Source organism: Chaetomium strumarium (assembly GCF_033439665.1).
Source record: "Chaetomium strumarium strain CBS 333.67 chromosome Unknown B0T15scaffold_1, whole genome shotgun sequence".
Lineage (NCBI taxonomy): Eukaryota > Fungi > Ascomycota > Sordariomycetes > Sordariales > Chaetomiaceae > Chaetomium > Chaetomium strumarium.
In genome coordinates this window covers 1,842,154-1,861,965 of record NW_026944429.1, presented here as the reverse complement: position 1 = coordinate 1,861,965, position 19,812 = coordinate 1,842,154, and the positions used below count along the sequence as shown (strand labels likewise).

At 56.5% G+C, this 19,812-nt stretch overlaps 8 protein-coding genes across 8 annotated transcripts; 5 read left to right on the top strand and 3 right to left on the bottom strand.

The window, feature by feature from the left end:
- The first annotated feature begins 360 nt into the window (after positions 1–360).
- B0T15DRAFT_17150 (glycoside hydrolase superfamily) lies at positions 361–3,277 on the top strand. Its single transcript, XM_062862200.1, has 4 exons — positions 361–652; positions 731–1,034; positions 1,141–1,515; positions 1,597–3,277. The coding sequence occupies exons 1-4, from the start codon at positions 453–455 to the stop codon at positions 3,238–3,240; spliced, it is 2,523 nt and encodes an 840-aa protein (XP_062725668.1). The 5' UTR covers positions 361–452; the 3' UTR covers positions 3,241–3,277.
- A 397-nt stretch (positions 3,278–3,674) lies between these two features.
- On the bottom strand, positions 3,675–6,362 carry B0T15DRAFT_424908 (major facilitator superfamily domain-containing protein). Its single transcript, XM_062865626.1, has 2 exons — positions 5,379–6,362; positions 3,675–5,266 (listed from the first exon to the last, which is right to left on the bottom strand). Exons 1-2 carry the CDS (start codon positions 6,007–6,009, stop codon positions 3,993–3,995), a joined length of 1,905 nt encoding a protein of 634 aa, XP_062725667.1. The 5' UTR covers positions 6,010–6,362; the 3' UTR covers positions 3,675–3,992.
- Positions 6,363–7,256: 894 nt separating this feature from the next.
- On the bottom strand, positions 7,257–10,863 carry B0T15DRAFT_389865 (3-hydroxy-3-methylglutaryl-CoA reductase; the record flags this gene model as incomplete). The annotated part of the gene is made up of 2 exons (XM_062864514.1): positions 7,257–7,632; positions 7,691–10,863. The coding sequence occupies 2 exons, from the start codon at positions 10,861–10,863 to the stop codon at positions 7,257–7,259; spliced, it is 3,549 nt and encodes a 1,182-aa protein (XP_062725666.1).
- A 1,677-nt stretch (positions 10,864–12,540) lies between these two features.
- B0T15DRAFT_406517 (Isochorismatase-like protein) lies at positions 12,541–14,031 on the top strand. Its single transcript, XM_062865312.1, has 2 exons — positions 12,541–12,817; positions 13,111–14,031. Exons 1-2 carry the CDS (start codon positions 12,752–12,754, stop codon positions 13,732–13,734), a joined length of 690 nt encoding a protein of 229 aa, XP_062725665.1. The 5' UTR covers positions 12,541–12,751; the 3' UTR covers positions 13,735–14,031.
- Positions 14,032–14,034: 3 nt separating this feature from the next.
- On the bottom strand, positions 14,035–16,300 carry B0T15DRAFT_516778 (uncharacterized protein). Its single transcript, XM_062868275.1, has 4 exons — positions 15,979–16,300; positions 15,604–15,911; positions 14,322–15,550; positions 14,035–14,264 (listed from the first exon to the last, which is right to left on the bottom strand). Exons 1-4 carry the CDS (start codon positions 16,047–16,049, stop codon positions 14,112–14,114), a joined length of 1,761 nt encoding a protein of 586 aa, XP_062725664.1. The 5' UTR covers positions 16,050–16,300; the 3' UTR covers positions 14,035–14,111.
- Positions 16,301–16,916: 616 nt separating this feature from the next.
- Positions 16,917–17,575, top strand: B0T15DRAFT_17022 (uncharacterized protein). Its single transcript, XM_062862198.1, has one exon. The coding sequence runs from the start codon at positions 17,068–17,070 to the stop codon at positions 17,464–17,466; it is 399 nt and encodes a 132-aa protein (XP_062725663.1). The 5' UTR covers positions 16,917–17,067; the 3' UTR covers positions 17,467–17,575.
- A 22-nt stretch (positions 17,576–17,597) lies between these two features.
- Positions 17,598–18,699, top strand: B0T15DRAFT_516775 (uncharacterized protein). The gene has a single exon (XM_062868274.1). The coding sequence runs from the start codon at positions 17,685–17,687 to the stop codon at positions 18,555–18,557; it is 873 nt and encodes a 290-aa protein (XP_062725662.1). The 5' UTR covers positions 17,598–17,684; the 3' UTR covers positions 18,558–18,699.
- Positions 18,627–19,432, top strand: B0T15DRAFT_516774 (uncharacterized protein). The gene is made up of 2 exons (XM_062868273.1): positions 18,627–18,646; positions 18,784–19,432. The coding sequence occupies exon 2, from the start codon at positions 18,812–18,814 to the stop codon at positions 19,109–19,111; it is 300 nt and encodes a 99-aa protein (XP_062725661.1). The 5' UTR covers positions 18,627–18,646; positions 18,784–18,811; the 3' UTR covers positions 19,112–19,432.
- Positions 19,433–19,812: the final 380 nt, after the last annotated feature.

Genomic DNA, 19,812 nt, shown 5'->3' with positions numbered 1-19,812 from the left:
TGTACCTTTCAGTGTCGGGTCCAAGGTGCATGTACGGCAGGTACTCATGACAGGCCTCGACATCCCCTGTGTCCCTCCCGTGTTCTCCGCTCCACAGACAGGCGCCCCAATGGGAGCCATACACCAGATTATTATGTTGGGGAAAGCTTCCGGGTCAGAAAAGGGAGACGTATGGGCAATATCGATCCAGGGGTTCAACTGGCGCGGGACGGGTAACAACCTACTGGCGAGAGAATACCTGACTTTACCCGGCGGATGGCTTGAATGAACGGCGGAACCCCGCGACATGACATAAATCATATAACTCTGCCGACCGGGCGGTTAGTTCAATGTACAGCCGTGACCTTAAGAATAAGACGCAGCCCCTGATCTATCTCTACTGCCCGGGCTTCCGAATTCAATGTTAGATAGCATTGAGAATCAGGGAGCTGAACGACTACGAGTCTACGACCATGAAGGTGTTGTCACCGTTGCGATTGGCCATGGCCAGCGTCATTGTTGCCGATGTCGTGGCGGGATTCCGGTATCCTGACTGTACGAACGGCCCACTGGCAAACAACACAGTATGCGATACAAAAGCATCCCCGTCGGACCGCGCGGCGGCGCTGGTGAAGGCCATGAAAATTGATGAAAAACTGGTGAACTTAGTTGAGTAAGTGAGTGGTGTGCAGCCGGGCTTCCGCGGCATGTCAAGACGGTTTTGGTTTCTGACACAGAAGACGACGGACAGTATGAGCAAAGGGGCCGAGAGACTTGGCCTGCCTCCATATGCATGGTGGAGTGAAGCACTCCATGGAGTTGCCTCGTCTCCCGGGGTGGTCTTCAATCGGACCGGGGACGCCTTCTCATATGCCACCTCGTTTGCGAACACCATCACCATTTCTGCAGCATTTGACGACGAACTGGTGCGCCGGGTGGCCAATGTCATCAGCACCGAGGCGCGCGCATTTGCCAACGCCGGACTTGCCGGTCTAGACTACTGGACTCCCAACATCAACCCTTACAAGGACCCAAGATGGGGGAGAGGCTATGAGGTCAGCCTGGCCCACAATCACTGCGGCCTGCTCTGCTTTCGCAAAAGCCCCGTAGTAGTAGATAAGAGTTGTGCTGATGCTGGTGCTAATCAATCATCTTGTCCAGACGCCCGGGGAGGACCCCGTCCGCATCAAGGGCTATGTGAAGGCGCTTCTTGAGGGGTTGGAAGGGGAAGACCCTGTCAAGAAGGTGATTGCTACCTGTAAGCACTATGCAGTATACGACTTGGAGAGGTGGCAGGGCGTTACCCGGCATAGGTTCAATGCTGTCGTCTCACTGCAAGACCTCTCCGAGTACTACCTCCCCCCGTTCCAGCAGTGTGCCCGGGATTCCAAGGTCGGCTCCTTTATGTGCTCATACAATTCTATCAATGGCACACCGGCGTGCGCAAGCACTTACCTCATGAACGACATTCTGCGAAAGCACTGGAACTGGACCGAGCAAAACAATTACATCACCAGCGACTGCAATGCTATCCAGGTTGGTCGTCATACACATGATAAAGCCTTATTTGGCATCATGATGGTTTAGCAGACTGACCAACTGACAAAACCACCGTAGGACTTTCTACCCCAATGGCACAACTTCTCTCAGACTGCAGCACAAGCAGCAGCAGCCGCCTACAAGGCCGGCACAGACACGGTCTGCGAGGTCCCAGGCTACCCCCCGTTCACAGATGTTGTTGGGGCGTATAACCAGACCCTGCTTCCCGAACCGGTTATTGACACTGCTCTGCGACGGTTGTACGAGGGCCTCGTTCGGGTTGGATACTTTGACCCGCCCAGCGCCAGCCCCTATCGTTCAATCGGCTGGTCCCAGGTCAACACCCCTGAGGCACAGGACCTAGCATTGCAGTCAGCAGCGGACGGGCTGGTCCTCCTTAAGAACGACGGCACCTTACCGTTAAGCCTCGAGGGAAAGACGGTGGCACTCATCGGCCACTGGGCAAACGCCACCAGACAGATGCTCGGCGGGTACAGCGGCATCCCGCCTTACCTGCACAGCCCCGTCTATGCCGCTAGCCAGCTGAATTTGACATATCGCTACGCGTCGGGGCCGGTCGCACCATCCAACAACGCCACCAAAGACACCTGGACAGCTCCCGCTCTTGCCGCCGCCAACGAATCGGACATCATCCTCTACTTCGGCGGCACCGACCAGACCATAGCTGCCGAGGACAAAGACCGCGACTCGATTGCCTGGCCCCCAGCACAGCTGACCCTCATCCAGACTCTCTCCGCCCTAGGCAAGCCGCTCGTGATCTCCCAGCTCGGCGACCAAGTCGACGACACCCCGCTGCTGCGCAACCCCAACGTCTCCGCCATCCTCTGGGCAGGCTACCCGGGCCAGTCCGGCGGCGTGGCCGTCCTCAACGCCATCACCGGCCGCTCTGCCCCCGCCGGCCGTCTGCCCGTCACCCAATACCCGGCGAGCTACACCTCCCAAATCCCCATGACAGACATGGCGCTCCGCCCATCAACCTCCCCCTCCTCCGCCTCCTCTTTCTCCTCTACTGGCTCCCCAGGGCGAACATACCGCTGGTACCCAACGAACAGCACAGTCCTCCCCTTCGGCTTCGGGCTGCACTACACCAGCTTCCGCGCCCGGTTCGGCGAGTTCGCCACGCTCCGCTTCCCCCGACCGTCGTCCCTCCTCTTGGGCTGCACTGCTGCGGATAGCACTACTAGTAGTAGTACGCAGCAGCACAAGTACAAGGACCTCTGCCCCTTCCCGCCGCCATCACAGATGCCACTCTCGGTCTGGGTGTCGAACCAGGGGAACGTCACGTCCGACTATGTCGCGCTGGTGTTCGTGGCCGGCGACTTTGGGCCGCGCCCGTACCCAACTAGAACGCTGGTGGGGTATACGCGGCTGAGTGGGATCCGGCCGGGCGAGACGGTGGCCGGGGTGGTGGAGGTGAAGGTCGGGGATCTGGCGAGGGTGGATGAGATGGGTAATAGGGTGCTGTATCCTGGACGGTATAAGTTGGTGTTGGATGTGGATCAATCTGGACGGGGCAGTGATGAGACGTTGAGTTTGAGGTTGGTGGCGGGGATGGGGACGTTGTGGTGTTGGATGAGTTTCCCCAGCCGAGGCTGTAGGTGGCAGGCACTCCAGATCGCAGAGGATGAGAAGGGGAACGGTAAGATTGCGGGAGAGGAATTGTCTGAGGATACGGCAGTAATAGCACGGCAGGGTCAATAGTGCATATGAGGCATGTTGACGAGATACTTGTAGTAGTATGTTTATTTGGGAGGTCGGTCAAGAGAAAGATCGCGTTAAATCCAGTGAATTAAGTTTCCATTTGGCTTAAGGAAGGCGTACTCGCGTTGGGTCGTTATCCCGGCATCGGGTCGCTCGTTCCTTCCGGGTCGGCTGGCACTGCGTCCGAGTCCGAGTCGTCGCACGGAGCTAAATTGACTTACCTGGTATACCTATTTCAAACGCTACTACCCAGCATCATTCCTTCCATGACGAAACCAGGCCTAGCGGAATTCAAGCTGCATTGAATGGCCTGATCGATGACACCACACCACCTCAGCATCGTGACTCAAACAGAACACGCAGTGCTACGGTTTCCATCCCGGCAGCTTGGAAGTCTAGAGGTACAGATCTCAGGACCCATAGAACCGGACCACAAAGAAATCTGTGGATATCGCGCATCCGGTCTCAAAGCATACTGATAGGACACAAAAGCCTATGGCACCCACGTGGTCTCCGACCACGGCTTCTGGCCCGCATCTCTTTGCATCTCACTTTCTAAGTTGTTGTTCCTTTGGGCGGTTCTTCTTTCCTGATGTGCTTGGATTCCCGCTAATTACAGTACAATACACACGAGTTCCTGCTGGGCCTCGAAAGCCCAGTCTGAACAAAGCAATATGTTGAATATACACACTTACTAGCAACTGGCTATTCCGTGGCTAGTTCAGGGTTGACCTATCATATGCGCTCGGAGATCATGATGCCTTTTCCGCCTGTCCCGTCTCCGGACCACTGACTGCCGGCCCCTTCTCTTCGTCCGCCTTGGTGCTCCCCCCCTTATTACCCGCCTTATCCAAACGTTCCTGCCTCGACAGCTTCAGCTGGTCCAGGCCCGTCTTGTGCTCGGTGTGATCCTTGCTGAGCGTGCGCTGGCCGATAAAGAAGGCGACTAGCAGGCCAAGGCCCGCGAAAACAACGTACATGATGAACATGGTATGCAGGCTGTCCGAGTATGCTTCCCGTACCAGCTGGCGTTGCTGATCGGGGAGCTGGCTAACGAGGCCCACATTTGAAGCAGCGTCGCTGCCGGAGAAGCGTTTTGCAGTATCCGGACCGAGGCTTTCGAGCAGCTTCGGGTACTGCTTTTCCATGCCGTTTTGGAAAACGACGCCGCCGATGACGATGGAAATGGAGCTGAACAGCTGCCGCATGAAGGCAAAGGTGGCCGTGGCCGAGGCCATATCGCGTGGCCCAACCGTGGTTTGGACGGCGAGGAGAGGCGCCTGGAAGTTTGGCCCCGTCCCAATGCCAGCCACAATCTGATACAGCACAATCTTGGCCCAGTTCGCACGGGCGCCCAAATCGGTGAAGAGTCCGAAGCCGAGAGTCATGATGGCCATGCCGACGAAGATGGACGGCAGGTACTTGCCCGTCTTCTTGATGATGATGCCGATGACCGCCGATACCAGGGAGAGAGTCAGCACCCACGGAAGGATGTACACACCTGACATGAGTGGCGAGGCCCCGAGGACAGCCTGGAAGTAGAGGGGAAGATAGTAACTTCCCGAGATGAAGACGAGTCCGTGCAATGACCCGACCGCGAGAGAGGCGGCACTGGCGCGCTTCTGGAAAAGGTACATTGGCACGATCGGGTACTCGGCCACTTTCCATTCGATAAGCGCGAAGATGCCAGTCGTGACCACGCCAAAGACGATCAGACAGATGACCGTCGCCGAGTTCCACGGGTGGCTGACTCCGCCGAACTGCAAGCCGAGCATGATCATGAGCGTGGCGCCAACGATAGTCAAGGACCCGAGCCAGTCCACCGCAGCCAGGCCTTGGCGCATTGGCGTCCGCGGGTTGTGCAGCTTAAGCACAAACACCAAGATCGCCATGGCGAGCCCGGATATGGGCAGGTTGATGTAGAAGCACCATCTCCACGTCACTTGGCTGGTGAACACACCACCCAACACCGGCCCAACGGCAGAGGCTACGGCCCAGACCAACCCCATCGCCCCAAAGTAGATCCCTATTCGCCGTCCAGCGTCAGCACCGGGCTCAACCTCAACCACACGACCTCAGGTTCCGCGGGGAAGGAGTGGGTAAGTGGGGTTGGGGGCGGGGGGATGGGGGAGCCTTACCTCTCTTCCTCATAGAAAACAGGTCGCTAATACAAACATTGACCAGGATCATGATGCCGCCTCCACCAACGCCTTGGATCACCCGCGCCACGATCAACATGGCCATGTTCACGCTCACGGCGGCCAGCAGCGAGCCGATCCAGAAGACGGCCACGGCGATCAGGATGATGGGCTTCCGCCCCCAGATGTCCGAGATCTTGCCCCACATGGGGCACGTGGAGGCCGCGGCCAGCATGTAGGCCGACCCGATCCACGTGTACCCGGCCGTGTTGTGGAACTCCTCCGAGATGGTGGGCACGGCGACCGTGACGATGGTCATGTCGAGGGCGCCGAGGAAAAGCGCCGAGGCCAGCGCGAGGATGATGACCGTCGTCTGGAGCGCCGTGCGGGTTTCTTCAGGAGGCGGTGGTGGTGTGGCCGAGGCGTCGGCAGCAGCCGTGTCCGTGCCCTTCTCCCCAGCGGGGAGGTTGGCCGGGTTGGGGGCATCATGGTTTGTCGCCGCTGCTGGTGCTAGCGGATCATCGAGGACATTTTGCTTGGTGCTGGTGGAGGACGCTGTGTCGTCGCTGCTCGCCATGATTTCCTTCTCCGGATCAGTGGAGACGACCTTGGCGGTGGCGGCGGCCATCATGCGGATGCGGTCCCGGTAGGGCGGACCCGTGCCGGAGGCTGAGACAATGAATCGGATGGCGTGCGTCGCGACCCGATGAGCCGGTTGGGGTGAGACAAAACCCTACCAGCTAAGATCTTAGGGGGATATAATGGGAAGACCAAAGCTAAAACATTGAAAGGTAGTTATGGTCCACCAAACTTCAGAACTTAACAGCAATATAAAGCGAGAGTGTGCGGTCAAGTCTCGTGCGGGCAAGAAACCGGCAGACTCTCCCCCGATGACGGCACCTTGGACACGGCAGCGCGATCTCGTGGCTATTATAAATGTTTTCCTAGCGTAACAAGCGGTAAAGCCGCTCGGAGTACTGGCCCCTGGGGGGGGGGGGGGTGGGGGGGGGGGGGGGTATGTGGAGGCGGCCGGATCCGAACCCGGCTGGAGGCAAAGGGGGCCGCAAGTTGAGCAACCGCTGTACGATCCGGACGTGTAACGTTATTTTTAATCCCCAGTTCCTAAGCAAAAGACCCGATCTCACGATGCTCTTCAGTCCCGTTACCTTCCCCAGTCAAATCGGACTCATCGGAGTGTCTACCTACCGGGGGTGAAGGCAACAAGAACGACGAAGTGACTTCACCGCGGAAGGAAATTTTAAACCCCATGGCCAAATAAGTCTTGGAGAGGGCAGAGGCGAAAGTAGGAGGGAGGGAAAGAATAGGCAGAAGCTCGTAAGTCCGGCTTAGCCCCGAAAACACGGCAGTTTCATCAACCAATTTTTTTCTCTTATCCTTGGTTGCAACTCTGCCTCTGTACTCACTGCATAAAGTTACCTAATCTTCGGTGCTCGGGATTTATTAGGCCGGTTGACTCATCGGGATGGCAAGCAATCGTTCGGGCCGATCATTAGGCCAGCTTTCGGTCGAGTCTGCCGAAAAGAGGTTGTGGTGAACCATATAATCTGAGCCATTAAGAATTTTGAACAAAAACACCACCAGAGTGTCTAACAGTATTTAAGTACTGCTTCTATGGATATATCTCTAGGTAGGTATGTAAGGCAACGGTACCCCGTAGCATCCAAGGCATTGTCGGCTGGCAAAGCAAAGCGGTGGCGCTGAACCACTGCACTCTCTCTAACTATCCGTCTTCCCGTCTGAACAGGCTCCCAACGCGACAGACACGCAAGGTCCAAGAATTAGTCTGTATTTACATTACCCGCCAAGAACGCTTCATTCGCTGCATTATTTACAAGAGACCGCGACGGAGAAAAACGATCAGTGCCGGCGACGCTCGACGGCGGCCGCGCTTAGTGCAGTCGTGGATGCAGCCCTCTCCAGGCCGCCGCTGGTCATGGCCAGCGGCGCTGGCGTCGCACTCCTAGTCGGCGGGGCAGAGCGGTTGTGTTGCATGTGAGCCCTAACCAAGTGACCGGCTGCCAGGGCGGAGCAGAGGGACAGCTCGCCGGCCAGAACAGCGGCTGCGATGATGCGGGCCAACCGTCTGGCATTCTCGCCCGGGTTGGTCGGGTGAGGACCGCGGACGCCGAGCATGTCGAGCATGGCAGACTGGGGCTCGAGAATGGTGCCGCCGCCGAGGGTGCCGACCTCAAGTGAGGGCATGGAGACCGAGATTTGAAGGGAGCCATGGAGGCTGATGCATGTTAGCCGAACAGTCCCCGAAAAAATCAAGAGAGATATCAGATACTCACTTCTTCATGATAGTGATGCAGTTCGCGCTCTCCACCACCTGCGCCGGATCCTGACCCGTTGCGAGGAACACGGCCGCCACAATGTTCGCGGCATGCGCGTTGAAGCCACCGACCGAGGCTGCCATGGCGGAACCGATCAGGTTCTTGTTAACATTGAGCTCCACCATGGTATCGACATCTGTCTTGAGCACGCTCTTGACCACGTCAGCAGGGATGATGGCCTCGGCAACCACACTCTTGCCGCGCCCGTCAATCCAGTTGATGGCCGCAGGCTTCTTGTCCGTGCAGTAGTTCCCGCTGACCGACACGATGTTCATGTCCTCGAAGCCCTCGCTCATCATGACGCTCAGCGCGTGCTCGACGCCCTTCGAGATCATGTTCATGCCCATGGCATCGCCAGTCGTCGTCTTGAACCGGATGTAAAGATTGGTCCCAGCGAGAGCCGTCTTCATGGTCTCAAGGCGAGCGAAGCGGCTAGTAGAGTTGAACGCCTTCTTCATGATCGTTTGGCCCTTCTCCGAGTCTAGCCAGAGCTTGGCGGCACCGGCCCTCTCAAGCGTCTCGAAGGTGACGCAGGGACCACGGGTCATGCCATCGGCAGTCAGAACTGTAACAGCACCACCACCTGAATTGATAGCCTTGCACCCTCTGCTCGTGCTTGCGACCAGGACGCCTTCGGTGGTGGCCATGGGAATGAAGTAGCTCTGGCCGTCGATAACCAGCGGTCCGGCAACGCCGACGGGCAGGGGCATGTATCCAATAACGTTCTCACAGCACGCACCGTGGACCTGGGCCCAGTTGTAGTTCTGGTAAGGCAGCTTGGACCGTTCGAGGAGGCCCGTGAAGTCCGCAGTTGCCTTGGTCCGGGAGATGATAGTCCGGCGAACCTTGACAGCGCGAGTGAAGTCCTTGAGCGTCTTCTCCAATGCGTAGCCAGGGATCTTGCCGCGCATCGAAAGTGCGATGACCTCTTCATCGTTAAGTTCGTGGGTGCGCTTTTCCAGGAGCATCTGTTCCATCTCCTCCTTGCTGCGGATAGACATTGGCTGTTCCGGCACTGCCGGTTCCGACCGGGTGACCTTTCCTATGGACTCGCCTTCATCATCCGTCAATGCGGGAGTTGGCGGGACAGACTGCGGAGACGGCGTTGACCGCGTGTATCCTCCGACTGGAAGAGCAGCGGATTCGGTATCGTTAAACTTTTGCGCCGCTGCGAGTTCCTTGGGGTCAATTGGATGGTCGGGGACATTAGGGTCCTTGATGCCCCATCTTGCTGCGTTGAAGAGATAGCCGTTTAACGCCACACTCAATGCCAGCGCAACCACGATCCATTTGGACAGGACGGGGTCCTCAAGACTCTTGAGAATGCCACCAACCATCCGACCACCGACGCCGTAGTCGGCGAGGTCGCTAAAGCCTTCCTCGTCATCCTTTCCGACTTTTCGGGGAAGATCATAGTGAACAGAAGGGAACTCCAGTTCGTAGCGGATCGGTGTGAGAACCGTAATGATAGTCTCCCGCCCTTCCTCTCTGGCAACGTCGAGGACCATGTCCAAGCCGTTTGACGCGACCTTGAACGGATCAACGGGCGGAGGGGTGACGACACCACCCAGACCGCGAGCCCATGACGAGATGTTTGAGATGGAATTGGCGCTCCGGAAGGGGATAGTGCAGAGGTTGAGAGCATTGACGAGGAAGAAGCCCGAGACCATCAGCACCTTGAACTTGGGAATATGAGTGCTCTTGAGCTGGCGGCCAAAGATGGTCGTTCCCGGCTGATCCTTGCCGTCGGCTCTGGGCCAGTCATTGCTCTGAGCGACGTTCTCGGCCACGCGCCGGCTGACTCCGTCATCCTCGAGCGCCTTGCGCATCTCGACATGGCGCTTAATGCGGTTGATCTCGAGCTTAATGCAAAGGATGGCCGTGTAGAAGGAGAACAGCAAAATACAGTCGAAAAATAGGATCCAAGCAGCTAGGAAGCAGAATTGTTGGAGGCCACCCTGAACGCCTGATGCAGCGCCGAGGATCAAGATGCCCACCTCGATGGCGTAGTCCTTGATGATCCCAAATCCCTTTTCTTTGATCGCGACATAGATGGCCGACTGGATGACGCTGCCTGACACATCTGCCTTCTTGAAACGCTCGGCGAACGGCCCGTCTGGCCTGCGGTGCTCGATCGCGTGGGACAGAACCGCACGGGTGAGTACGATGTTCTTCTCAAAGCCGATAGTCACGACCAAGAACGGGAGGCCTTCCGATAGTAGGACCATGGAGATGGGCACGCCGAGCTTGGTGGTGACGAGGAGGCCGAAGAGAAAGGCGAAAATAGACGAGAATAAAGTACTAGTAGCGAGCCAGAAGTTGGAGCCCATGCGCCGCATCGAAACAAAGAGCGAGACGAAAGTGAGATGCATCGAGATGTAGCCCAGGGCCATGATGATGATGTCCAGCGTCTCAGCGTTCTTCAGCAGGTCAATGAACTCGACCCAGGCATTCCGCACCCATTTCGCAACACTGCTCCTGGTACGCGCCCTCGCTGCTTTCATGATCCACATCTTCTTTTCCCGCCCGTGCTCCGTCTCGCGCGTCTCCTGCGAAGGAATGTCGTTCGGAATTTCCTGGGCAATCGAGAGGAACTCGGGAGCCTGGCTATATGGAATGGAGAAAGCCAGAGCACTGTCTTGCGAGTAGGTCCCGAAAGAGTTTGAAGTCGAAGGCAGCTGTCGAATCGAGAGGTTCTGGGGAATGGGCACCGCATTGACAACCGGAGCGGTCTTGGACGCATCGGCGGACAACGACTCGGGGAAGACGAGCGTCAGGAGAGCCAGGTGATCGGCAGTAGGAGGAATCGGGGCATCGGCGTCGTAGTTCTGCCATTTCCAAGCAGTGTCTTCGGCAGCGCGAAGCTGCCGGCTTCCCTCAACGAGCGAGGACCAGTCCGCCTTTCTGACACTTGTTGTGGCATCGAACAAGCTCTCTTCGAGGAGCCCAATGTATGAAGAGCTGGCCAAAAGCGCAACAAGGACAATAGTGTGAATCGGGTGGGTCGACGTGATCCGAGCGAGGACCTGGAGGAACGGTGTGATCTTCTTATTAAGCCAGGACGGTGCCACATTCTGTGACGGCGGTTGCTCCCCCCGGAACCGGGATGGGAGGAGGTTGAGGGCATTCATGACTAAGAGGAGGAAGACTACCGGTGCTCAGGTAACATGAAGCTGGCAAGACGCTGTTAGCTGCTGGTCTTGACCGCAATTCATAATCCACAAGACTTCTGTCGCGGCGCATTTGGCACGGAAGCCAGCCCGAACGACGAATGGCGCGAAAACCGGCGAGGATCGGTGCCATTGCCATGGTTGCTCACACTGAGCTTCGAAGCGGTTCTGGGAATAAGAAGTTTACATACGATGTGGTGAGTGGTCGCCTGCAATTGACTTGGTTATGCAGTGCGCCAGTTATGCGTGCGCCGGGACGTCGTTTGGATGCCCAGCGAAGACCTTGTGTGTGGTGTTGAAAAGGGTTCCCCAGGCAGGGAAGTCTCCTTGCGGCCAACTGCGGCAAACCAATGAATCCACCCGAGTCAGGCGTTTTCTTTGCCGGAGAGGGATACTCGTGGGACAAAGGACTAGATAGGGCAATAATGTTGAATTTGAGTGTCCTAGGAGACAAAATGAGCCCTCCGAGAAAAACCGGCTCTCCTCCGCTTGTTCGAGGCGGTGATCGATCTCTAAAAAGAATTTCGGACGAACAAACTGAGGACTGATAGGGGTGACACGGGCCTAACCGTTTCTGCATGCCAAGGGAAGTCCGTCACGTTGTTCCAGACCCCTTGTCGCCAACGCCGCTAACGATTGGCGCAAGTCGCCGACACCAAGTTACCTGGCAACGTGGGGGAGTTGGCCCCGTTCGCGCGCAGCTGGTCTGAGCCGGTTACACAACCTGCGCAGCCGGGCTGTGCTGATGTCAGCTCAGTTGTTTTCACCCTTTTCCAATCTTGCTGTTGACAGTTCGGATGGAATGTTAGACGGTCATCATTTACATGAGGCCGTCGACATCGCAGGTTCTGAGAGGCGATCAGGGGGCTTTGACAATGTAATGATTATGTACCACGTAAGTGGCTTTTTAGTATTGTTGCTGATCATCCTTTGTTATCCGTATTACGGAGTAGAATGTCTTCCACCAGCCGTCCTCGTCCGCGCCTTCTTTCCGCCCATCATCCAACCCCGACGCAGAACCAAGGCACAGGACGGCTGGTCAGCAAGGGACAGCAAGTTGCAACGACCCACTTAGACTGCCAGTGTGGTAGGGCATCTGTAGAAATGGAGCCAACGATTTCGGCGGTATGCAATGACAACACTGTTGGCCCAATGGCTACGTATATGTGTTGCATCTCTACTTGCCGATAATCTGCGCGTAAACGTAAATGCCTTAGAGACGACAGGTGCTCTACTCCGTACCTTAGCTACTAGTAGTTCCACTGAGACATCGTATGGTCCGTACCAGGCTCCTGTTTTCATTGAATTCCAAATGTTGGACCAGGCTCTCCTCCAACGTTCCCTTACCAGACCCCGGCCCATTTCAGTAATACATACAGTACTGTAATGTACATTACGGTGCACCGATATACTGATGCTGTCGTTAATAACATCATCCCGGCTTCCCCAACAGCGCCTCATGTTGTGAAAAGCTGCAAAGCCCGACCTAGGTATTCACACTCGTACGAAGCATCGGGCCCCGAGTAGTAGCGGTTGAGATTGATGTGGGCAAACACGGTACCTGGGATTACGTGGCTGAGGAGCACGGTGTTCTGCAGCGCACAGGTTGCACAACGGTTTGTGTCACCGCCGCCAAGATGACAAACTTACACTACTCGGTTCCTGAGCTTCTTATCGTGTCACTGCACATCGGACAGCTGCCCCCCCATTCCGAGAGGCTAGAACCCCCTCACAGTCTGACAAACTCAAACCCTCTGTCCTACATAAGCTTTGCCCGGTTTGAAAGCTGCACTACAGAACAAGCCTCTGTGGGATGGGCGTGTAGGCATCAATTCCCTCAGCTCCAGCCATGGATGAGCCGGACTTCCGGCCAGCGCTGCTGGTCATCGATATGCAAGAGGATTTTTGCCCGCCGGTAAGCCTCACGCGTGTATGCCATGAGTGTACAGCGCCTCATGGAGCCGGAATCTGAGAGCCCGATTTCATGCCACAAGGCGCTACCTAATCCCAAGCGCTCCTTGGTTTACATCCACCACGTCCTCGTTTCATTTACAATCCAATGTCTAGTATCGATGAGCCGCTCCGGTTCAAACCCGAACCGCTCCCCTCTCTGCCAGACCTTACCCTAGCTCCACCCCCCTCCCTCAACCCTAGATCACTCTTCCTTCATAGGACATCACTTACCAACCCGCACGGGCAACACCGCAGTCCGGCTCGCTCGCCGTCCCAGAAGGCCGCGACGTCACGCCGCTGATCAACATCCTTCTGGCCCTCCCCTCCATTCGGCTCAAGGTAGCCACCAAAGACTGGCATCCGCCCAACCACATCTCTTTCGCAAGCAACCACAAGAACAAGCGGGCCTTCGTCGACACCACAACCATCACCAACCCGCACAACGCGGCCGAGACGTACACCACGCGCCTCTGGCCGACACACTGCGTGCAGTCCACGCCGGGCGCCGCCCTGATCCCGGAACTCGACACGGCCCGCCTCTCACACGTGATCGAGAAGGGGACAGACCCGCGCGTGGAGATGTACAGCGCCTTCTACGCGCCGCTGAGCCTGCCGCGCGTATCAGACAGCGGGTTGGCGGGCTTGTTGCGCGAGCAGGGCATCACGCGCGTGTACGTGGTCGGGCTGGCGGGCGACTATTGCGTGCGCAGCACGGCGGAGGACGCAGTGCGGGAAGGGTTTGAGGCGTATGTGATCGAGGAAGGGACGAGGCCTGTGGATCCGGCATTGTGGGGGGAGGTGAAGAGGGAGATGGAGGGTAATGGGGTGCGGGTTGTGAGGCAGGATGATAGGGAGGTGAGGAGGTTGTTTGGGCAGTGATGGTGGCCTAGTGAGACCCGTCCCCTGAGAAGCAGGGCTGGGAGGGGAGCCTTCGCCTTGCCGCATGGAAGAAGCTTACCAGCAGGCCCATAAGTGGTAGAAGATAAAGAGGCCAGATGTGGTAATTGGGCTGATGAAATGAGCATGTTCTCTGTAGAGATTTGCGAATGTTTTGCTTGCCCTGGAACTCCCCGCTCAAGATGGCCCGGTTCATGTCTCATGCAATTCATTACTAGGTACTATTTACACTCCACAGCAGGCGGACTAATAGGCTAGATAGAGAAGCAAGCCTCATCCAAATCTCGGGCCTCTTGGGCCCCCTCCCGTAACGCCCTTATGACCCTAACTCCATCTCCCGAAGCCATGATACCTCCTTTTTACCTTCCCACACGGATAACGCCGGCAGCAATCAACTTCTGAATCTTAGTGCGGACGGTAGGGTTCTTCATGTGCTCTGCCAGCGCGGCAGGGTCAGATTGCGCCTGCTGCAGGATAGCCTGCATGACCGGGTCTTGCATGATGCCCATGATCTAGCCATTTTGTTAGTATCTTCGCAAAGGACATCTGTTTTCCCACTTAAGACTTACGTCAGGATCCCGCATCAGCCGCTCGCGAGTCTGCTCCTCTGTCTCGTTCTCGCGTGAGGCATACATGGCGGCAAAGGCCTTCTGCTGCTGTTGCTCGATCTCCTTGGCATTCAGGCCATTGTGGTGCTCAACGTCCACATTCGCCGCATCAGTGCAGGCGTCCACGCACTTGCTGTACTCGCGCATGCCGAAGTATGCCTGAGCCTTGCGGATGTAGGCACGGATGAACTTGGGGTCCTTCTTAATAGCCATGTCACAATCGTCCAAAGCACTTGGGTACTCAAGCAGCTTCATAAAGGCCGCTGCGCGGTTGCTGTAACCACGCGGGTCGTCGGGCGCTCGCTTGATCATCTCCGAGTAAGCCGCCACGGCGCCCGGCCAGTCTGACTCCTTGAACTTCTTGTTGCCCTCCTCGCGAGCCTCCTCAGCCTTCGCCGGGTCGATGTAGGCCTTGCGGGCAGCTTCAATCTTGTTCCGTTCGGCGGCACGAAGCTTGGTCAGCACCTCGGGCGTGCGGTGCTCACGCAGCGACATGTTGTAGAAGTCAATGGCCTGGGAGAGGTCCCCTTGCTTCTCGTACGCCGTGCCGATGCGGGCGTAGGCCTTGGCGATGAGCTTGAAGTCGGCGTACAGACTGCGTCCCTCCTCGACCGCTTTCGTGCAGGTGTCGATGCAGGCCTGGAAGTCCCCCTTCTCAAAGTAGGCCGCGCCTAGGTTGTTCAGGTAGGTGATGTCCTTGTGCAGATCCCAGGCCGCCTGGTAGTGCTTGATCGCCTCGTCGAAGTTCCGCTTCTTGTAGTTCTCGGTGCCGAGCTGCTTCTCCTTGTCGGCTGCCTCCTTCGCCTTCTTCTTCTCGAGAGCCTCCTCGTCCAAATTCTCCGGCTCCGGTTCAGGCTCCGGGGCCTTCTTTGCCGGTTCTGGCTTCTTCGGCGGGGCATCTGTCATCTTGATATCCTCCTCAGCCTCGACCCGCGAGCCAGAGGCACCGGGGCCGTCGTCGGGAGTATCGCGCAGCTCCATGTCAACACCCATCAGCACCCCGAGCACCTGGATCATCCGGGGATCACTGAACAGGTCTTGCATGTTGTTGGGGTTTTGCTTGATCGCCTGCAGCTTTGCCATGAAGCTTGGATCAGCAAGCAGCGAGCTGGTCTTCGGGTTGCTGGCCAGCTTCTGGATAAGGTTCGGGTCGCTGAACATCTTGCCAATACCACCAGTTGGGTCAAGGCCTTAACAAAGTTAGCGGTTGATGGGATACAATGTTTGTAGTCAAGAATCTTACCGGCTCCTCCGGCTTCTTGCTCCATGGCTCTCTTCACGGACGCAAGGTCATTCTTCATGCCGGCATTGTTGGGGTCGAGCTTCAATCCTTGTTCGTAGGCATCGTGTGCGGCCAGCAGATCGCCCTTCCCATACAGCGCACTACCTTTCCGCCCCCAGCCCTTGGGCCAGTCCGGCTTCAACTCGGTAGTCTTCTCGGCATCTTTCAAGGCGCTGTCCCACTCTTTCTTCGATGCATATGCGGCTGACCGGTTGCTGTAGAGGATGTGGTTGCTGGGGTCGAGTGCGATGGCCTGGGTGAACTTGTCACTGGGTTGGTGGTCAGTCAGTATCCAGGGACTTGAAGAGAGATTCCATCCTAGAGCGGTACACTTACATGGCTTCGTCGAAGTTCTTGGCCGCGATGGCCTTGTTGCCGAGAGCTTTGAGCTCTTCTGCGGTCGACATGCTGGGAACTGTTGCTTCCAGGGGACCTGAAGAACACGAAACGTCGACTGTATCTTCAATCACTTGAAGTATGTATTTTCAGCTTGAGCTTAGATCCGATCTTATGTGTAGGGAAGTCAGAATATATGGTCCGTTTGAAGTATTTCAGTTCCCAGAGGCCTGCACACGCGCGAGCCTCGTGGAAAGCTCTAGGCCTTCGATGTCTTTCGATGAACGTCCAAGCTCGTGATTGGAGGGGAAGTCGAGCTCCCCACCTCCAGGGCGGAGTGGTTCTGGAGCGTTTTGGAGGGGCTCGAGGGGTCACTGAGGGGCCGCTTGCCAAGAAACTGCCCCTCAACTCCAAAATTCAAAATCAACACGATGAACTTCTAGTTCAGATGCTAGTATTCATCTCCACTCTTCCCTAAGGCAGATGCATACTGTGTAGTTTCCAGGTTCATATTTGCCTTGCCATCGACATGGAAACGTGTCGTTCCTTTTTACTCTCTTCTCGACTTGTATCCAGATCACTTCCCAGATTTATTTTTGTCTTCTTTCTTTTTCTTTCCATTCTTGCGTTTCAAAAATCACACCCGGAATAAGGTAGGCAATCAATACAGAAATCGTGTGATATGGTGCTGCATTTACGAATGTAGCTATTTAGACTCGATATCGAATGACAAATATAGTCTTAGGCACAAGATCATGATGGTCCTAAATACCTATCTACAGATCAGCTCAATGAGACGGCTCTGTGGCAATTGATTGAAATACGGTAATGACGATTCATCGTAGTGTTTGATGTCCAGATTCAAAGTTCAGTTGAATGTTATCTCATGTCAAACGTGAGTCACGCCGGTAGTTTTAGCTAGCTTAGTTGAAAGGTGGCTGTGCCAAAATTGAACATTAAAGGTTGCTCTCAACTGAGCTGAACTACAACTGCACTAGTACTGTAGGTACAACACCTTCATCAACCACTTCTCCATCTTGAACCATCCCACTTCAAGAATTCAACACCTACCCGCTCGTGTCGCCCAACATGGTTCTCAACCACTACCCCCTCCTGTCATCTCCAGATATCAAAGTCCTCGACCGCTTCTCCCTCCTCAACGACGACAACGACCTCTCCATCTCAGAAGACCCAGCCACAGGCCTAGTGCCCCTCTGGCCCCTGCTACAGTCCCTTCTGAACCCTACAATAACAAACAACAGAATCACAACGTTTCCCGAACTCACCTCCCTCCTCGACACCATCTCAGTCACGCTCCACGGCACGTCTCACCCAGCTGGCGATTACGGCCTCCTGAGAGAGGCGATCACCTCCCGTTTTCAGGGCCGCGACGACGGGTTCTTCTTCTTCAGCCATGTCTGGCCGCGCCTGGTGCAGCTTGCGTTGCAGATGCCGGCGCTCTTCCCCCGGGCCGGCTCCCCCTCTTAGGCACCGGGCCTGGAGCGGGAGCTGTTGACGAGCTGGGGCTGTCGCGGCGGCAGGTTGCGTGCTTGGTTGTGCACCAGTTCTTGAGGACGCTGGTCGCGCCCGAGTGGAAGAGAGAGGGGGAGGAGGAGGAGGGTGGATTTCACGACTTTGGGCTGTGGTATGCCGGGGAGGCGGAGCAGAGGCAGCCGAGTGCGGCGAGGGCGTATCTGGCGGCGCTGATGCGGTATTTTGAGGAGGTGGTCTGTCAGGATGAAGTTCTCGATGACGGGGAGTGGGAGGTGAGGTATACCTTGCGCTCAGTGGAGGAGCACGACTTTAAGGACCTCCTACAGAGATCAGGGTGTCCACTGGGAGAGGTGACTGTAGAGGTGGTTGAACGCTACGATATCTCCCCGACAAGTTTGGGAGTACCGGGGGGTGCGGCAGTTGTTCCCGCAAACAAGTACATCGGTTTCGGGCGGTCGGCCACCCAGGAGGAGATACATGTCGGCTCGTCGCCCGAGGCGTGTCCCGCCGTGCTCGTCACATCGCCGTTGAGGGATGATGGTCAGGTCCTGGTTGTCAGGGGTGCCCAGCCGATGGTCAATATCACGGGTCAACGTCGGGACATTCAAGTTGAAGACATATCAGCGCCCGACGGCGGTGACGCAGCATGGCAGGAGAGGACTATGCTGTTCATGGATGCGCTCGAGTTGGACATGGCCGAGGCCGGGCAGTCGCTCCCTGACCTGCTCCCTGGGAACTTGGACCGTGAGCTCAGGAAGGCATACACAGCTTTCTCTTCCAACTCGTTCCGAGAAATTCGAACTGGGCTCTGGGGCTGTGGGGCTTTCTGTGGTGACCCTGGAATCAAGATGTTGCTGTTGTGGCTCGCTGCCTCGCTGGCCAATGTCAAGCTGGTGATTATCGTCGACAGAGCTGGCATTGAGTTTGCCGAGAAGTTTCAGTGCGCGATGAGAGAGGTCAAAAGGTCGGTTCGCGACACAGTCGCTCTCCGCCAGCTGCTAGATCGAGTCCCAGAATCCCTAGACAGGGGTCAGACTCTGTCTTGGGTGATAGAGCGACTGGAGCAGCAACCATCGGTTGGCTAGTACGGGTGAGACTTCTTACAGTGCGGTCTAGTCGGAGAGACAGCCGCAACGGCCGCGGCAATCAGGGCCCCTAGACTAGGCCTCTCCACCTGTACGTACTCAACCTTGATAGCTCCCATTGTCCCTGGGACCATGTCCCCATCCCTTCCCTCTTTGACATTGACTGCATGACAACTAGCACCCGCGACCTTTGCTCGCTTGTTCGATCTGAGCTGAATGCACAAACAGGATTACACGTGATTGTACTGAAGTCGATGTCCATTCCCCTACTGATTCACCTTTTACTACCCATCAGGCTGGTACGACCAGGCCTTCAGCGAGACGGTCCTCGAGTCACTCGACTTCGACTACAGCGATGGCACCAAATAGTGGTGTCTGATGGGCGGCGCGCAGCAGCTTGCCATCCTCGTGGAGAATCAGCTCAAGGCCAACCCGACCTACTCCTCGCCCGTCGCCTCGATCACGTGGCACTTTGGCCTCTCACACCAGACGGAGATCACCCTCCTGGTTGGCCTTCATTTCGGCGCACCGCATGGAGAGAGCGGCGAAGTTGAGGCGGGAGGAGTAAGATGTTGGGAATGGTGTAGACCTAAACATCTCTGCTGAAGATGATGCTACTACTATTGATTGACTACAGGAGTACGTTGCAGTGGTTGTATCCAAAATTGACCAGTGGAATGTTGCTATCAGAGCTTGTGAAAATCGTCGGAGTCTTCACCACTTAACGTTATGCAAAATCTTGCTTTTCGCACAACTGCTTTTGATGACTCAGCAAGCACGGGCCAGCGCCTCGACCGAAGTTTTGCCGGCCGAGAACCCGTTCGCGTTCCCGGAGTGGGGCCGGCTCCGTTACGAATGCAAACGGCATCGGCGACGGAGGCCGGAAGGCGTCGCCCGCTCTATTTGGTTCACACCCCACTGAGTCCCCTCAGCACGCGCCCCACGCATTCGCGATGGCGGTGCATTTTTTGGCGCCAGGATCGCGTCCCCGGTTCGGGGACGCGAACCAACTGCGCCCAACCCTCGAGCCTCGGTGTGCTGGCCTTGCTGGCCTTGCTGGTGTTGGAATATCAGGAATGTCCTAGCATCCGGAAACGGAGTCATGACACCCGGAAACGGAGCCATGACACCCGGAAACAGAATCATGGCATTTTGTCAGCACAAAGACTCGGATAACCATGGATTAACCCAAGGGAGACAAAGGAGAGATCTAGTATAAAGCCACCCGCTCTGGAGGACTCTGGAAGTTCGACGA

Coding starts and splice junctions, on each gene's coding strand:
- B0T15DRAFT_17150 (XM_062862200.1), top strand. CDS start 453: ATGAAGGTGTTGTCACCGTTGCGATTGGCCATGGCCAGCGTCATTGTT. Junction 1,035..1,140: donor GATGGGGGAGAGGCTATGAG/GTCAGCCTGGCC, acceptor CATCTTGTCCAG/ACGCCCGGGGAGGACCCCGT. Junction 1,516..1,596: donor GCGACTGCAATGCTATCCAG/GTTGGTCGTCAT, acceptor AAACCACCGTAG/GACTTTCTACCCCAATGGCA.
- B0T15DRAFT_424908 (XM_062865626.1), bottom strand. CDS start 6,009: ATGATGGCCGCCGCCACCGCCAAGGTCGTCTCCACTGATCCGGAGAAG. Junction 5,267..5,378: donor GTTTTCTATGAGGAAGAGAG/GTAAGGCTCCCC, acceptor GACGGCGAATAG/GGATCTACTTTGGGGCGATG.
- B0T15DRAFT_406517 (XM_062865312.1), top strand. CDS start 12,752: ATGGATGAGCCGGACTTCCGGCCAGCGCTGCTGGTCATCGATATGCAA. Junction 12,818..13,110: donor AAGAGGATTTTTGCCCGCCG/GTAAGCCTCACG, acceptor GCAACACCGCAG/TCCGGCTCGCTCGCCGTCCC.
- B0T15DRAFT_516778 (XM_062868275.1), bottom strand. CDS start 16,049: ATGTCGACCGCAGAAGAGCTCAAAGCTCTCGGCAACAAGGCCATCGCG. Junction 15,551..15,603: donor GCAAGAAGCCGGAGGAGCCG/GTAAGATTCTTG, acceptor AACTTTGTTAAG/GCCTTGACCCAACTGGTGGT. Junction 14,265..14,321: donor GGCTGATGCGGGATCCTGAC/GTAAGTCTTAAG, acceptor CAAAATGGCTAG/ATCATGGGCATCATGCAAGA.
- B0T15DRAFT_17022 (XM_062862198.1), top strand. CDS start 17,068: ATGGTTCTCAACCACTACCCCCTCCTGTCATCTCCAGATATCAAAGTC.
- B0T15DRAFT_516775 (XM_062868274.1), top strand. CDS start 17,685: ATGCGGTATTTTGAGGAGGTGGTCTGTCAGGATGAAGTTCTCGATGAC.
- B0T15DRAFT_516774 (XM_062868273.1), top strand. CDS start 18,812: ATGTCCATTCCCCTACTGATTCACCTTTTACTACCCATCAGGCTGGTA.